At 52.0% G+C, this 17,099-nt stretch overlaps 3 protein-coding genes across 6 annotated transcripts in view; 2 read left to right on the forward strand and 1 right to left on the reverse strand.

Annotated features, from left to right (window-relative positions):
- Positions 1-126: 126 nt before the first annotated feature.
- CRELD1 (cysteine rich with EGF like domains 1) lies at positions 127-8,775 on the forward strand. Of its 4 annotated transcripts, none has more exons than XM_037134738.2 (11): positions 127-230; positions 702-894; positions 1,122-1,204; positions 3,810-3,920; positions 4,251-4,342; positions 4,973-5,149; positions 5,234-5,329; positions 6,275-6,358; positions 6,508-6,603; positions 6,810-6,944; positions 7,697-8,775. In XM_037134738.2, the coding sequence occupies exons 2-11, from the start codon at positions 721-723 to the stop codon at positions 7,909-7,911; spliced, it is 1,263 nt and encodes a 420-aa protein (XP_036990633.2). In that variant the 5' UTR covers positions 127-230; positions 702-720; the 3' UTR covers positions 7,912-8,775. The 4 variants fall into 4 exon arrangements, with proteins under 4 accessions (XP_036990633.2, XP_053525449.1, XP_036990635.2 ...); XM_053669474.1 differs by lacking the exon at positions 7,697-8,775 and adding an exon at positions 7,360-7,663; XM_037134740.2 differs by lacking the exon at positions 127-230 and adding an exon at positions 257-517.
- A 57-nt stretch (positions 8,776-8,832) lies between these two features.
- PRRT3 (proline rich transmembrane protein 3) lies at positions 8,833-15,273 on the reverse strand. The gene is made up of 4 exons (XM_037134731.2): positions 15,222-15,273; positions 12,175-13,244; positions 11,865-12,020; positions 8,833-11,046 (listed from the first exon to the last, which is right to left on the reverse strand). The coding sequence occupies exons 2-4, from the start codon at positions 13,181-13,183 to the stop codon at positions 9,299-9,301; spliced, it is 2,913 nt and encodes a 970-aa protein (XP_036990626.2). The 5' UTR covers positions 13,184-13,244; positions 15,222-15,273; the 3' UTR covers positions 8,833-9,298.
- Positions 10,375-17,099, forward strand: part of FANCD2 (FA complementation group D2) — a 113,433-nt gene continuing 106,708 nt past the window's right edge. Inside the window, exon 1 of the mRNA XM_053669468.1 lies at positions 10,375-10,450. The gene's annotated coding sequence lies outside the window, so the exon portion shown is untranslated. The remainder of the gene's footprint in view (positions 10,451-17,099) is intronic.

Raw genomic sequence — 17,099 nt, forward strand, 5'->3', positions numbered from 1 at the left:
TGCCGCCCGTCGCTCTGTCCCCTCGGCCCTTTAACAAACAGGACAGGTGCACCCCGAAGCCGCCTCTGGTTGGCGGTAGCGAAATGACGCAATTGCACATGGCTCGCCACCACTGGCTGCGGCGTGGACTCCGCCCTCCGGACTGCGGGGCTGGCGGAGGCTGCACGTCTTACGCAGGCGGCTGTGGAGCTGGTGCTGAGGACGTTGAGCAGTCTGCGCCGGCAGGCTGGGTGGGTCGTCTTTTTCTCTTCCGCAGTCTAGGCGGATCGGGATCCTCCCCTGCCGACTCTTGGGCTGTGCCTTGGCCACCTGTGGGCCCTGAACCTAACCCCTTCCCTTTAGATCAGGATTCGGGCTCCTCCCCACAGGATCTTCATCCGCTACTTCTTCCCAGTACTTGGAATCTGACTCATTCTCCCTAATTCCATTGATCCTGCTCCTTATAACCCATATTCAGACCCCAAAACATGGGCTGATTCCTGCCTCCTTACCAAGGGTCCAGGATACCTCCCCAAGGGTAACAAAGATAACTCATTCCCGCTCATTTCCCCACCATACCCCCTCCTCTGGACTACCCAAGTCCAGCCTCCATTTCTTATAATCACAAATCTGGGCTCCCAGACCTGTGGCACCTCAGAACCGACCCTTTTCTTTCTCACCTGGCTCCTCCAGCGAACTCTATGCATGCCCTCCATTTATAGGTCCCCAGCCTGGGAAAAGATGGCCCCGCAACCCCCGAGGGGCCTGGTTCCAGGTCTGGTTTGGGGCCTGAGCCTCTTCTTCAGCCTCCCAGGTCCAGTTTGGCTCCAGCCCTCTGCTGTTCCCCAGTCTTCGCCGCCAACTGAGCCCCACCCGTGTCATACATGTCGGGGACTGGTCGACAGCTTCAATAAGGTGAGTGTACCAGCAGCTTGGTTGGTGGGAGGGGCCTGGCTGCAATAGCAAGTGATTGAGAATGGGGAGATCTGGCATGAAAGTCCGTATGGTTACTTAATAATTGTATGGCCTTAGGCTGGTTGCCTCTCCATGCCTGTTTCCCGGTCCCTGAGATACTGAAGTGATAGAATGTGCCAGGCACTGTCCTTCTGTACTTAGGTGTTACTAATTTTCTCCGTTTTCAGGGCTTGGAGAGAACCATCCGGGACAACTTTGGAGGTGGAAATACTGCCTGGGAGGAAGAGAAGTTGTCCAAATACAAAGACAGGTAAGGGGCTAGAAGGACAGGTTTGCATAGCTCATCTCCCAGTCTCTGCTCTACTGGTAGGGGTCTAGAGTCTCTTAGGGAGTGATTACTCATTCAACAAATATCACTGAATATCTATAGTACAGCAGTAAATAAGGCAAGCAAAATCCCATCTCCAAGTAGCTTAAATTTTTGTAGAGGAGATACACAGTGAATAGAGAAATAAATAATGTCATTAGGATGGACTACAGAATGGTGGGAGGCATGGTGTTCAAGGTGTGACACTGAACAGAGACCTGAAGGGAAGAAGCAAGCTATGTAACAATCAGGAAAAAGATGTGGATAGAGTGAGACTGAGCTTGGCATGTTTGAGAAGTGGCTGGAATGGGGTGAGAGAAGGTGAAAGCAGAGGCCTTGAAAGCCACAGAAAGGAGTTTGGATTTCTTTCTGACTGTAGAGGGAGGCCATTGGGAGGTTTTGAGCACAGAAGTGATGTGGTCTTATTTATACTTTTATACTTGTTACTCATGTGGCTGTGTAACAAGTAGAAACTATTAGAGGGCTGGGGCAGAGCAAGCAGGGAGACAGACTGAGAGGCTAATGCATGGTCTAGGCAAGGAGGTAGCAGGAGCTAGTGTGCTATCTATGGTGGTGAACAAGGTGAGAAGGGGTCAAATTCTGCATGTATTTTGCAGTTAGACTGCTAGGACTTGATATGGATTTGTTATGTGGTCTGAGAGAAATAAAAATAAAAGATGCTTACTAGGTTTTGGGCCTGAGCAAACTGGTTGAACTGTGAGGCCGTTTTCTGAAATTTACCTCCAGGTAAAACTGAAGGAGAAGGGGTAGGGGTGGGGTGGACCTGGGTGTTCTGTTTGAACATGTTGGGCTGAGAGGCACATTAAACAGTCCTTCTGAGTTAGGTTTAGATGAAGATGAGGTTGTATTGAATGGAAAGTTCTGAGCCCTAGGCTCTCTAGATTTTCAAAATCGAATTGAGGAGGAGTCAGCAAAAACTTGGAGTTAGACTTGGCTGTCAGTTTCGACCCTTGGTATCCTTGGGAAGGTCTCTTAACCTCTCTAAGCTTCTGTTTCCTCATCTGTGAAATGGGAATATTAATACTCGCTTTGCTTATTTCATAGGTCTGTGGTTAAGAATTAAACTGTTTGGTTTTATTATGTAACATTGGTCATTTTCCTTTCCCTCAATAGGCCTGTTTCTTTATTTGGTAGTGAGGGGATTGGCTAAAATAATCCTAAGGGAACTTTCATCTTTTAATGGCTGGCTCCTGGTTTTCTTTCTTTCTCCTTTTAAATCACCTCCTCCCATATGCCAGGCACTGTTTCAGACACTTTATATAACAATATACATTATATGATATATATATATATATATATATATATATATATATATATATATATGTTAGTTTTTATTGAGGTAGAATGTATGACACATAAAATTTACCATTAGACACATTTTTTAAAAGATTTTATTTATTCATTTCTAGAGAGAGGGGAAGGGAGGGAGAAAGAGAGGGAGAGAAACATCCATCAATTTCTTTTTATGTGCCCCTAACGAGGGACCTGGCCCGCAGCCCAGGCATATGCCCTGATTGGAAATTGAACGGTTGATCTTTTGGTTCCCAGGCCAGCATTCAACCCACTGAGCTGCACCAGCCAGGGCTAGAGACATTTAGTACATTGACAGTGTTGTGCAAGCTTTACCACTAGTTCCAGAACATTTTCATCATCCCCAAAGACACTCCATATCCATTAAGCTGTCACTCCCTTATTCTCCCCTCCCCGTTCTCCTTTCCCCTCAGCCCTTGACAACCACTAATTTGCTTCCTGTCTCTATGGACTTGCTAATTCTGTTGGGATCTTGCACTAATGCAGCCTTTTATGTCTGGCTTCTTTCACTTACAATGTTTTCAAAGTTCATCCATATTGTAGCATATACCAGCACTTCATTTCCTTTTTAAGGCTTAATCATATTCTGTTGTGTGGATATACCACATTTTGTTTATCCATTCATTCACCATTCCACTGATAGTTGGGTTGTTTCTACCTTTTGACTATTGTGAATAGTACTGCTATGAACATCTGTGAACCAGTTTGTGTTTGAACACCATTTGTGTGTAAACTCTGGAGTGCAGTTACTGAGTCATATGATGAGTTCATGTGTAACTTATTAAGGGTTTGCCAAACTGTTTTCCACGGTGTCTGCACCATTTTTTGTTCTTACTTACAGTACAGGAGAATTCCAGTTTTTCTGCATCCTCGTTAATACTTGCTATATAATATATTTCTAATTATATTGACCCAGCAAGGGTATGTATTCCATTGTGCAGATGCAGATATTGATTGTACACCAAACTTGTAGAGGAGGTATTGTCCCCATTTTACACATGAGAAAACAGGTTCGAGAGATGTTGGCTTGCCCAAGGTCACACAACTAGATTTGAATTCAGGTCCATCCGACTCTCAAAACCAGTGTCCCTTCCCTTATGCCTCATGGCCTTTCCTTTGACACTGTTGTGGCACGAGGAGTGGTGGGAGAGGAGACCTTCGGGAGGGTGTGGGTGCAGTGGAACGTGTTCCCACCACTGCCGCTCTGTCTGGCCAGTGAGACCCGCCTGGTAGAGGTGCTTGAGAACGTGTGCAGCAAGTCAGACTTCGAGTGCCACCGCCTACTGGAGCTGAGTGAGGAGCTGGTGGAGAGCTGGTGGTTTCACAAGTGAGTGGTGTGAGGGCTTTCCCGGGGTGGGGGCCACAGGCAGGGCCTCGTGGTGAAGCAGGCTGGGGGTTGCATGCCAGGAACTGTGTCCTGTTTTGGCTCTTTCTTCCAGACCCAGATCTGCTAAGGATTTGCTGAGGGACCCAAGCTCTCACTCTGAGCTTCAGTTTACCCCTCTGCCAAATGAGGAAAGGGCATTGGTCAGGTGGCTTTATGGGTCTTACATGCAGGATGGGTTGTGACACAGATTCTGTGGGAGGTCGGGGGAATGGGCATCACCTCTGACACTGTCTGAGCTCCGCTTGCTGTCACACCACCTCCCCACCTCAGGCAGCAGGAAGCCCCAGACCTCTTCCAGTGGCTCTGCTCAGATTCCCTGAAGCTCTGCTGCCCTTCAGGAACCTTCGGGCCCTCCTGCCTTCGTGAGTTCTCCAAGTTCCTCTTGGAGGATGGGAGGGGACTGTTGAGGCCAGGACTGCAGTCCTGGCTCTTCCCCTAGCAGGCTGTGTGAACTTAGGCTGCTTGGGTAACTCTTCGGGACCTTGGTTCTTATCTGCTTCACAGGGCTGGTGAGATGGGCCAAGATACAGAGCTAGACTGAGTCAGATGCAGCTGTGGTTTTTATCTTGTATTTGAGAAATGCCTCCACTTGCACCCCTCATTTCACATGCCTGCATCAGACCAGGCTCCATCCCTAGGGGGCCTTCCTAGGGTCCCAGGGGCTGTCCTGAAGCCCCCAGCATCACCACCTTTTTCTACACACACCGAAGTCAGGAGCTAGACTTACTAGTAGCCTCCTTTAGAAAAGTCTCTCCAGAAGCTACAGATAAAGAGTTAGTGGCAAAGATGGTCAATTCAGCCCTCATAAAAGAAAAGACGTATAGATAACCTAATTGTTCCACAATGGGGTAGTGGTTAAGTAAATTTCATGCAATATTTTATGACAAAATATTATGTTATTATTAGAATGCAGTTTTCTCCCCCCAGATGTTAATGCGTTCTGTGTACAAGATTATTTTTATAATCTCACCCGGTTTGGTGTCTGCCCACAGCCTGTCCTGGGGGCGCAGAGAAGCCCTGCGGTGGCTACGGGCATTGTGAAGGGGAAGGGACTCGAGGGGGCAGCGGGCACTGTGACTGTCAAGCCGGCTATGGGGGTGAGGCCTGTGGCCAGTGTGGCCTTGGCTACTTTGAGGCGGAGCGCAACGCCAGCCATCTGGTATGTTCGGGTAGGTAGCCAAGAGGCGAGGCTCTGGGGAGGGGCTGATGGGGTACCTGCCCGCCCGCCCTCATGCTTCTCCCATTCCACCCAGCTTGTTTTGGCCCCTGTGCCCGCTGCTCAGGACCCGAAGAATCAAACTGTTTACAGTGCAAGAAGGGCTGGGCCCTGCATCACCTCAAGTGTGTAGGTGAGTGGATCTGTGCCCTAGATCTGGGGAGGTGGGCAAGGGCTCTGGCTTGGTTTTCCATTAGTACTCACATCTCTGGGCACAACTAGACCAACACAGCTCCCATCTTAATGGAGACCTTGCCCTGGCTGGGAAGGCAAAACAGCAACCAGGCACTTAGAATATGGACTGATTTTTGTATACTGAGAGATGTCCCTGATCCAGCTTGGTGGTGTTACGGAATCAGCAAAGGCTTCTTAGAAGACATGTCACTTAGGCCAAGTTTGGAAAACTGAGGAACGGTTAGCCAGAGGAATGAGGATACTGAACTGGGGTCAGGAAACCTGGGTTTGAGATTTGGTTTGGCATCAAACCTAGCCATTTATATGAGTGAAAGTAATGGTTAAGGTTCTGTAACAAAAAGATCCCCAAAGATTGTGGCTTAAAGAATATAGAGGTTTATTTTTATCTTAAATCACAGTCTCAAAGCAAGTGGTCCAGGCTGGCAGGGAAGCTCTACTTGTCACAATCATTCAAGGACACAGATTCCTTCCTTCTTACTGTGCCGTCATCCCACTGGGTATTTATTGTCTTTGTTGTTGAGGCTCGATCACGGGCACCTCAACCTAGCACTCAGGAAATAAGAAAGGGAAGCAAATGCATGGATGGGTCCAAGCCCATTGTTTTAAAGCCAGGCTAAAAGTGGAACGCATCACTTCTGTTTACATCCTGTTGGCCAGAACTCAACCACAAGGCCGTCCTGGGCTGCAAGGCAAATTAGAAAATGTAGTCTCTGCCTGGGCCACCTGGAGTCCAGCTGCACCTCTGCTCCCGTGCTGGCGGACAGCCTGCAGCTGCTGCCATACCAGATGAGCCTGGCGAGTCTATTCCCCAACAGTCCTTGCCTCAGCTTCCCTATTAGTGAACTAGGGATTGAAATTTCCCATCCTGTTGGCCTCTCTACAGATATTGATGAGTGTGGCACAGAGCGAGCCAACTGCGGAGCTGATCAATTCTGCGTGAACACAGAGGGCTCCTACGAGTGCCGAGGTGAGTGTCCACCCCTGCAGAAGAGGGGACATGGGAAGCGTAGGAGCTGCTCCGCGCCTGCTCTCCCCAAACTTCTGCCTTCTCGGGCCCCAGAATCCTCCTGGGCCTAGGGGCAGTTCTTAGTCTTATCTCTCTTCTCTCTTCTCCAGACTGTGCCAAGGCCTGCCTGGGCTGCATGGGGGCGGGGCCTGGCCGCTGTAAGAAGTGTAGCCCTGGCTACCAGCAGGTGGGCTCCAAGTGTCTCGGTGAGTCTCCTGCCAATGGGCCATAGGTACCTTGGAGTGTCTTGCCACCATGAATTGAGAGGGCCTGGGACACGGACAGGGTAGGGGAAGGAAGGGTGGAATGTTACCTGGGCAGAAGGGTGTCAGGATGTGAGAGATGGAGTCAGGGGTGCTACATGTGGGACCCTGGCAGCCAGAGCTCTGATCCCTCCTCACCCTTCTTCAAGATGTGGACGAGTGTGAGACAGAGGTGTGTCCAGGAGAGAACGAGCGATGTGAAAACACTGAGGGAAGTTACCGTTGTGTCTGTGCCGAGGGCTACAAACAGATCGAGGGCATCTGTGTGAAGGAGCACATCCCAGGTGAGTTCTAACCTGGCCCCCAGCAAACCCCTTCTCCAGGCAGTTACAGGCTCTGCCCCTCCCCCGCTTCAGCCCCTATGCAGTTGCGTTGAGACCCTAAGCCTACATCTGATCTCCCGAGTAGCTTTTTGTGGCCTTGCACCTCCCTAGGATAGAAGAAAACTGGACTTGCCATCAAGTCCCCAAGCCTCTTTCCTCATCTGGCCAATGGGGCCAGTCCTAGCCCTGGTTTGCTGAGAACTATTGTAGGCCATGGTGTGGTGAGATGGAGGACATGATGATGACAGTAGCGATCGCTTCCACAGTTCTTACCCCGCGTGAAATACTGTTCCAAGCATGTTACCTGTATTAATTTACTTGACCCCTAAAAGAAATCCAGTGCTGTAGGTATCTTTTTCCTCCCCATTTTACATAGTGGAAACTAGGATGCAGAGAAATGAAGCACCTTGCCCAAAGCCACAGGGCAAGCAGGCTGCAGAGCTGGGAGCCAAATCCAAGCAGGCTGGCTGGTATGCATAACACATGCTGTTGCAGCTCACTCACCACATGGCCTTGGGCAAATCTCTTCACCTCTCTGAGCCTCGGTTTCCCTTTTAATGAGACAGGGATAATTACTGCTCCTCTTAGAGTTGTTCTCAGGAGCAAATAACATTGTGTGCTGGCATGCCCAGCAGGCATGTGGCAGCAAGGACAGGGTGTGTGGGAGACTACAGCAATTGAAGAGTGGCAGGCACTTCTCTTATTCTTTGCAGAGCCAGCAGGCTTTTTCTCAGAGATGACGGAGGATGAGCTGGTGGTGCTGCAGCAAATGTTCTTTGGTGTTATCATCTGTGCACTGGCCACACTGGCTGCCAAGGGTGACTTGGTCTTCACCGCCATCTTCATTGGGGCTGTGGCGGCCATGACCGGCTACTGGTTGTCAGAGCGCAGTGACCGAGTGCTGGAAGGTTTCATCAAGGGCAGATAATCTCTGCCACACTTCTAGGATCTCCTACCACCCAGGTTGCCTCAAGAAGTCAGGCATCTCTCCTGCCTGGACAGCTTGAGGCAGCTTGCTTTATTTTTGAGAATGGGATAAGCAGCCCCTACCCGCCTAGGGAGCAGCCTAGGTACCCAGGCCTGGGCCGGTGAAGCCCCTGGGGTAAGGAAGTATCCCTAAATGTGAGTGCCGTAAGATCTTGGCCTTGTGGGGACCAGGCAGGCTTCACAATGTGTGTGGATTTTTAAAAGTGTCTCCTTACAGTGGCTGCTAGTGAGCTTGGCCTCTGCCCAGGATGAGAGGGGAGGTGGGTCCCTTCAGGGATGAACCCATCACAGTCTTCTCCTGCCAGCTGCATGCTGCCAGCTCCTGTTTGGTATTCACCCCACCACCCCTCAATCACTGATTTATTTATTCATCTCAGGAAATAAAGAAAGGTCTTGGGAAATGGAGAAACTTAAATCTTACTACCTGTTCCTCACCCACAATGGGCTGGTCTAAGCTACTGAGAGCCCAACCCTACCCTTGGGGAAGTTTTCTCAAACCCTGGGAAATTGAGGGCTGCCCTGGTGAGGGCGTAGAGGAGAGAGGAGAGGCTTGGCCCTGAAGTAGTGTTTAGGAGAAGGGGGATGGAGGATGCGGCCTTCAGAATGGAACTTTCTGGGTTCAGTACCAGCTGTTATTTGGGCCAGAGGACCCTGGGCAAATGACTTTTATCTCTGAACTTCACTGGCATGATAATGCTTTCCACTCAGGCTTATTATGATAATTAAATGTGATGAAAATGCAGAGCTGAAGACTGTACAACAAATAGATGTTCAATAAAATATTGGTAGCCTTACTTCTAAAGCTGCTAAGGGTTCAGTGCCCTTTCTTTTGGCAATCCCCCTGTCCCCAACACATACTGAACTCGGAATTACTGGTGGGGTGGGACCTCCTACCTCTCCTCTGCACAGGATCCTGGTGTGGCCAGAGGGAGGCATGAGCCAAGTCCCAAGGGTTTATTTCTTTGGCACAAAGAGGACAGTCAATCTAGACAAGCCAGCCTCATCCCTCCACATTGGAGAGTCTGGAGGGGTGTTTGTGGCACCTGAAGCCCATTCCCCATACGTAATCCATGCATGTCCACCCTGTATTCCGCGGCAAGTCACAGCCTCTGTGCAAAATACCTGCTGGAAAAAAAATAGAGATATTTAAAAAACCAAAAAACGGGAGGAGGTGGGTGGGTTCACTCCTGGCTGTCTCTGCGGGTACAATCAGGTTGAGGACCCGGGATGCCAGTTTTTCAAATGCTCAACGGTCCCAGTCGCCCGTGCCATTCTGCCACCGGCCAAACGGGGGTCGGGCCTTGGTCCTGCAGCAGCGCTGGGCTGTCTCAGAGCTCAATGGTGTCACTGGAGGCGCTGCGGGAGTCCCCCGGCTTGCATTGAGGCTGGACCTCACTCAGGGGTTCCTCGTGCCGGGTAGCAGCAGGGGCAGGTAGTAATTGCACCGTGCTGGGCAGCTCATCTAGGGGCAGACTGTCCACCGACGACAATCCGTGGCACCACGGGTTCCAGCTGATTTTGAGCGAGCCCCGGGAGAAACTGTCCATGGAGCTGCCAGAGGCCACCCGCTCGGGCTCGTCCACCACGTGTGGTGGAACCGGCCCGCGCATGCGTACGTCGCTGAGCGAGCGGCAGCGGCTGTGGAGGAGCGAAGAGCCCGGGCCTTCGAACTCGGCGTCCGGGTGGCTGCCCCGGCGCGCCCGCAGCGTGCCCCCTGGCGGCGGGGAGGCGAGGCCGCGCAGGCCACAGCGTCGGAATACGCTGTCTCGCACCAAGTGCTCTCGGAAGAGCGCGGCGTCGATGCTGCGACTCAGGTTGATAGGCGAAGGCGGCCTCAGGTCCAGCTCACTCATCGACGGTGCAGGCCCCACGCTGCTACGGGAGAGTCCCTGGCCATCCTGGGGCCCCCGACCCAGCGATGCAGCGGAGCCCCTGGCGCCTGAAGTGGGCGTGGCAGGCGGCGCTCCCTCCCCAGGGTTGCGGATGAGGCTCTTGCTGATGTCCAGGCTACCGGCACCGACGCTATTATGCCCTGCATAGCAGTTGTTGGGTCGCTCCGGCACCTCGCTTTTGCCCGAGGGCGCAGGACACGCCAGGCGCAGCAGCTTAGCCCAGCACGCATGCTCCGTGGGCGGCCTGGGCCGCGCGGCGGCGACAGCAGCCAGCGCCAAGGCGAGTGCCCATGCCAGTTCCAGCAGGCGCAACCAGAAATGAACTCCCCACCAGGCCCAGGAGAAGCGACTCACGCGGCCTGGGCCCGGGTATAGCCAGAGCGCGGCCGCCAGCTGAAGGCCGCTAGCCAGCAGCCCCAGTGCGCCCGCCACTGCTAGCAGCCTCGGGCCCGGGCTGGTATCCCAGCCCCGCGGCCCATCCAGCAAGCGGCGACGGCATAGGCAGAGGGTGCCCAGAGCCACGGCTGCGCCCCAGGCACAGGAAAAGCCCTGAGCCAAGAGGTTGAGAGCCGGTCTCGCCGACAGCAGGTCTGTAACAAGTAACTCCACGCCGTGCACCAATGCCACTACTCCCAACAGAAGCGGGTTCTGCAGCTGCGGTGGCAGCCCAGCACCCAAGCCGAGCAGGGTCAGGGCCGCCAGTGCAGTGAGCAGCAAGGGGAAGGGTAGGTTGTAGAGCACCAGGCCGGCGCGTAAACCCAGCCGCGCCTGCGAGCCGTACGGGTCCGCGAGCATGTAGGCAGATCGCAGCCCTGATGCTAGAAGCACCAGCACTGCGGCCACCAGCGCCAGCCAGGGCCCCGCAGGGGCGGCTGCCAGAGAGGCCACTGCCAGCAACGCTGGCAGCAGAAAGAGCACCCCGACCCCATATACGTGCAGCTCCCAGGAAAAGCTCAGTACCCTCCGTAGGGGACCCCAACGCAGGGGGGGCGCGGTGGCATTGGCCGGAGGGCTAGAGGCTGGGGGTGATGCCAAGGAGCTGGCTGAGGGCTCCGGAGGGGGTGGCTGTCCCAGGGCACGCTGCGTGGTGACCCGAATGAGGCCCCGGCGTGACGTCGAGGGGGCCTGAACCGGGGGTGCTGGGGGATGGCTTTGGGGGCGCCCGGGCCATTCCTCGGCTTCATCTGCAATAATAACAATATTAAAGTAGCCCTTTGTGAAATGCTTTTGATTTTCCATTATTCCCTAGTGTGGTGGGCAAGTTATTTAACTTTTCCAAGCACATCTATGAAATGGGGATGGGGTAGGATTAAATGTTTAGCATAGTGCCCAGCACCCAATATGTGTTAAATGGATGTGAGCTATCATTTTTATTCATAATATATTAGCAGTTCCCAACATGGACTGCATATTAGAATCACCTGGAGACCAACCAAATCAGAATTCCTTGAGAATTTTTAAAAAGCTGGTTGGGTGAGCCCTGGCCGGGTGGCTCGGTTGGTTGGAGCATCCTTCTGTGCACCAAAGGGTTGTGGGTGGTTCTACCCCCCAGTCAGGGCGCATACCGAGGCTGTGGGTTTGATCCCCAGTGGGGGCACATTCGGGAGGCAACTGATCAATGTTTATTTCTCACATGTCTCTCTCACTCTCTCTCCCTCCCCCCACCTTCCTCTCTCTCTAAAATCAACAAACATATCTTTGGGTGAGGATTAAAATAAATAAGTAAGTTAAAAAGCTCCCTGGATGATATTCCAGAGTTGGAGAATCACTGCACAACACATCCTTGTTACATGTAGGAACAGTCTAGCCCCCAAAGGTCAAATGACTTTTCCCAGAGCACCCAGTGTTGGTTTATTATCCCAAGTTGTTTGAAGGAATCCTAGCCAATTTCTTTAAGATGTTTGTCCTTATTCACTCCCCTCCCTCCCATGTGGACCTCACACATATTCTTAGTTATTAGACAGAGTACCCGCTCTCCCCAGACCCCCAGCCATGCCCTCACCTGGCTGTAGGGGCCCCGTGGGGCTCTCCGTTCGGTTTGTAGTTGGGCCAGGTCCCAACGGGCCAGGGATGAGGGACTTGGGGGTACCTGGGGCCTCCACTGCTCCTCTCACACGCTGGGGAGAAATGGGGTCTGCTCCATTCATTGCTGCTATCTCTGAAATGACAAAAGCAGTGATTACTTTACCTGACCCTTCAGAATGAGGGACCTGAGACCCGAGGGACCAGAGGGCACACAGAAACTGGAACATCCGATTGTCACGGAACACTGTCCCTCCTGGCCCTGCTCAGCACCTCACTTTGGTACCCACCTGGCTTGGGCTGCCCATCAGGAGTCTCTGAGGCTGGAGGACCTGAAGGTTGGGGTCCTTGTGAACCCTGAACATCAAGGAAGTCAGCCTGCTTTGGTGAGGGACTTGGAAAACTGACTGCCCAGGTCTCCCCACCTCCGGTCTTCTTGGGGGGCTCAGCTGGCAGCTGTTTGGCAGGAGGAGTGCTTCTGGCCAATGCCAGGTCTGGCTGGAACCCAGGCTCCTGAGTGGATGCCACCTCAACTGGGGATACTGAGCCAACCTCAGAGGCTCCTGGATCCTGCTGGGTGAAGAGGGGACCTTGAGCTGCTTCCAGGAACTTTTCCTCACCCCCATCCTGTTTTTCCAGCACTGGCCTCCTGACAGTGCCTGGGTGGGGTGCAAGAGTGTGGGGAGGACCCTGGTGGGCTGAAGGGAATGTCTCTGAGAGCCTGGTCTTGACTTTGGCAACCAGACTGTCATCTCTAAGTGGTTGCTGTCCCTCTTGGCCTCCAGGCCCCCCTGAAGAGGGAGGAACTGTGGCTACCCTGAGTTGGAGTCTGGGGGTTGTAGTGCTGAAAGTGAGATGTGGGGGCCCCACTGGATGGGGTGCTGGTGCATCTTGCTCCAGAGGCTCCTGTGAGTCAGGAGGTCCTGTCCAGCCCTGAGAACTTGGCCCCTGAGCCACTTGGAAGTCATCAGTTAGCGGGAGTCCTTCTCTCTGAACTCCCTGGGCTGCTTTAGGTCCATGCAGCACTGGGCCAAGGGGAGAGTCTTCGATCCTCTCAGGTACCTCCTCAGCAGGGACTTGGGGGACACTGAAGTTCCAGGGGCTCACATCTCTGTGCTTCCCCCAGAGGAAGTTGAAGGCTTTGGGCTCTGTGCCAACAGGGGCCTTGGGGTGGGCTCCTGGGACCAGGTCCTTCTGTGGCCTGGGAAGGCTCCTTCCCAGAGCAGGGCCAGCCCCCAGGGACAGCAGCAGCAGTAGTTGCAGGAGGCCAGGTACATGGCACCATGGGCTGGGGGCCATGGTCCGTCCACTCTGATGCTTGGGCCTAGAACCCTCAACTTCCAGTCCTCACTGGATAAGCCTAAAAAAAAGGAGAGGGGGAATGACATGTGAGGGTTCAGGACACGTGGCTACCCCAAGGGGGTTGGTGGAAACGAATGAAGAGCAACATGAGGCAGGTCCCTCCGCCCCCACACATTTCCCCCCTTCCCGGTCAATCTCTGTGCTGCCCAGAGGGACCTTTTAAAACTGCATTTCTGGTTATGCCACTTGCCCTGCTTCAAAACCTTCAGTGGCTTCCCAGCACCCTCAGAGAGAATTAAGACCCTTTCCTGGCCTTCCAAGGCCACACCCGGCTGCTCACCTGTCCTCCACACCTACTGGACTGCCTGACACCACAAGCCTTCGCTCCCGCCATTCCCTCTGCCTGGAATGCTCTCTTCCTTCTCCTCCACTTGCTGAAATCCTATTCTTGAAGTCCCAGCTCAAATACGAGAGAGCTGGAGAGGGACAGGAATAGGCCCCTGCCTTTGAGGAGGGACCTGGGTTTGAATCCCAGCTTTGCCAGTTCTGGGTTACTTTACCTCTCTGCATCAGGGTTTCCTCATGCATAAAATGGGTATAATAAGAGTACCTAACTTTAAAGGGCTCCCATAAGACTTACATAACAAAATACACAATGGCTCAGGCCTATGATAGGAGCTTAAGTATTAGAGACCTTTTACTTTTCCCTTTGTCCAGAAAGCTTTCTTTCCCACCAGCCCCCTTAACTATTTCAACAAATAACTGGAGCATATAGTATGGCCAGGGTCTGGGGATAAAGCAGTGAACAGGACTGGCAGGGTTCCTACTCTCGTGGAGCTGGCATTCTAGGCAAGGCAGACAGTGAATGACATTCCATAAAATGAGCTATGGCGAAAAGAAAGTAGGATTATGAGATAGAGGGATGGGGGACTGTTTTACACAGGGGGTGCCAGGACAGCCTCTCTGAGGTGACATGTAAGCCAAATGCTGAATGAGAAGAAGGAGCCAGTCATTTGAAGGTAGTGGGGAAAAGCAATTGGGAGAAGGAACAGAAGTGCAAAGGCCGTGGTACAGGAATGAGTTAGGAGAGTTCAAGAAATAAGAAGGCTAGTGTGGCTGGAGCTCAGGAAATGAAGGAGAAAGTGTCAGGGGGAGACGAAGTCAGGAAGGTGGGGCTAGACCACAAGCATACTGGTAAGCCCAGGTAAGGCACCTGGATTTTATTGTGTCATAAGAAGCCAATGGAGATGTTTCTCAGTCTCATAAATGTTTTAGAAGGGGGAAAGAGGCCAGTGCAGAAAGACAGGTAAGATATGACATAGCTTGTTTCAGCTTAGACATTTCTTTGTCTGTCACCCTCCTCTACCACTTCCCATCTTCCTGGTCAAATAATGTATCTCCCGTCTCCCACAGGCCTGGGGCTTCTCAAGGGCTGCACCTGCATCTTCCATGTCTTGTGTCCAGCCCCCCAGCATATAACTGGCCCCAGCTATATATACCCTGAAATTTTCTCCTTCTGAGAGTTCCTAGCTCAGCCAGGGAGGCAAGAAGGACCCCATGGCCAGAAGAGGGGAGGATAGCAACTGAGAGCCCAGGCCTGGGTGTATTTAGGGACAGAGGCCCTGCTCCTTTTCTCTGGGAGACAGCTGTGCCCAGATCTCCCTGGCTCTTAACTCTTGGTGGCCCACAGACACCTTGAGAAGCCAATGGAAATTCCAGGCTCTCTCAGCAGGAAAATGCCCAGGTTCATCCATGCTCTGTTCCTGGCCCAGGCTAGGTGCAGGGGAACCAAAGAGAAGCCTCCATTCCAGTGTCAGGAGTAGGGGCAAGATGAGGAGGACTGACTGAAAGGTCCCTAACATAGGTACTGGTTAATAATAGTTCTCCTGTGTGGAGCTCTTACCCAGTTGGGCGCCTGTGCTAAGCTTAGTCGCATGCCCTCCATCTCATACAACCCTCCCAACACAAGCAGGTGTGTGGCTATACTCATTTCACAGGGGAAGAAATTGAGGTTCAGAGAGGTTGAGCAACTCACCCAAGGTCACACAGCCATGCTAGGGGTTGTGAAACCCGCCGGTGGATCATTTTGCACAGCAGGAGACAGCTGAGTTGGGCCTTCAATGATAAGCATATGCCATCTGTTCACCACCCCCAATCCAAGAGATACAGGCATCTGTGGACAAGTAGGGGGCTGCCCAGCACTGGGTTCCAGCTGCTGGAGAGATTTGGGGGCAGGGCGGGGAGGCAGTAATCTCCCTGCTTCGGGGACTAGGGAGAGGCCAGTTCGAGGGCAGCGCAGGGCAGCCTCTGGGAGCTGGCCCATCTCAGGTTACCTCTTTTCCTCCTCTCCCCTGGCTCCGCGCCTTCCCGCAGTGTCCCCGGTGGGGGTGGGCTCTGGTGCAGGCTCTGCTGCTCCTGCCCGAAATGGGGGCTGCAGGCCATGCTCCATGCTTGGGCTCCACCATTGCCCCCTCCCTGTGCCACCTCCTTACCTGGGCATCTGGTAGGCAGCCCCCCGCGTTCACCTTGCGCGTGTCCCAGTAGCACTGCCGCGCCGCATCCTCCGAGATGCTCAGGCTTGGCTAACAGAGCCCAGTGCTGCCGATCGCCGAGCCCGCCCACAGGAACGCCATCCTCACTTAACCCTTTCCCCTTAGGGGTGGATTCTTTTTCCAGTCCGGACCTCCCCATTCTCTGAGATTCTCAGGGCTAAGAGGGGACCAAAATCACCTCCGAAGGTTGTGGAAATCCCTTCCATAGCATCGCTCAAAATGAGGCAGCCAATCTCCGTTTGCATACCTCAGGGGACGGAGAACTCACTCCCTTTATTCTCTATACTTATATCCTCATAGGTATACATACATACATACCTACATGTAAATTCTACCTACAGCTTGATGTATATCCTTCATATCTTTCCCAATACACAGTCGCACATGCAGTTTAAATAGTAATGAGATTATACTATACATGTTGTTTTATAACTTGCCCTTCCCCCTTCATTTTGCAATATATCCTGGCACATTTTCCACATAAATTTCTACAGATCCATCTATTTCTTGTATCTGCTGTTGAGAATTGCAGCATATGGTCAGCCTATAATTTTTATTCCTAGATATGTAGGTTGTTTCCATCCTTTTGCTAGCAAGAATAACGAGGCAGGGACCAATTCTTGCATAGATATCTTCAAGCACATGTACTAACGTATCTATCAGATAATTTCCTACCTGAGTCATGGTGAGTTCTCAGGTCTGCACATTTTCACTTCTGATAGGCACTGTTAAAATGCTTCTTGTCCCTCTTTGGACAGCTCCTGATATACTAAATACCCACTATACTAACAGACTGATCTATCCTGATGTACTAAATATCTCTTAATGTGTCAATACATTAAGAGAAACCCACACAAAGAATATATGTGGTCATTAAATATGATATAGAATCTTTAATGGCATGAAGAAGTTCCCAGGGAAGATTGTTAATTTTTAAAAATATCAGTCATTTGAATTATAAAAATAATGTGTTCCAATTGTCCCAATTCAAGCAACACAAATATTCAAAAAACATGTCACCTGTCTTACCCTTGGCCTCTCCCCTCCGTCCCCCAATGTACCCACTGTTAACATCATACTGTTTCCTCTGCTTGTGGAAACATAGGCACCTATGTGTGTGCATTTCTTCTTACAAAAGTGGAATCATACTATGCATACAGCTTAGCTTATTCTATAGCTTTGTTTTGCCTCAGGCAATATATGTGAAAAGATTTTGAAGGCAATACATATTAGTTCCACCTTTTCCTTTCAACAAGCCGCACAGTAGGGCTTGGGATGTGTGCACTGTCATTTCCTCAGACATTCCCAATATTCTCCAACTGGTGGGTCACCAGGTGGTTTGCAAGTTTTCTTCTACTAGA

This window comes from Artibeus jamaicensis, unplaced genomic scaffold, assembly GCF_021234435.1.
Source record: "Artibeus jamaicensis isolate MK-2021 breed Jamaican fruit bat unplaced genomic scaffold, CSHL_Jam_final contig_519, whole genome shotgun sequence".
NCBI lineage: Eukaryota > Metazoa > Chordata > Mammalia > Chiroptera > Phyllostomidae > Artibeus > Artibeus jamaicensis.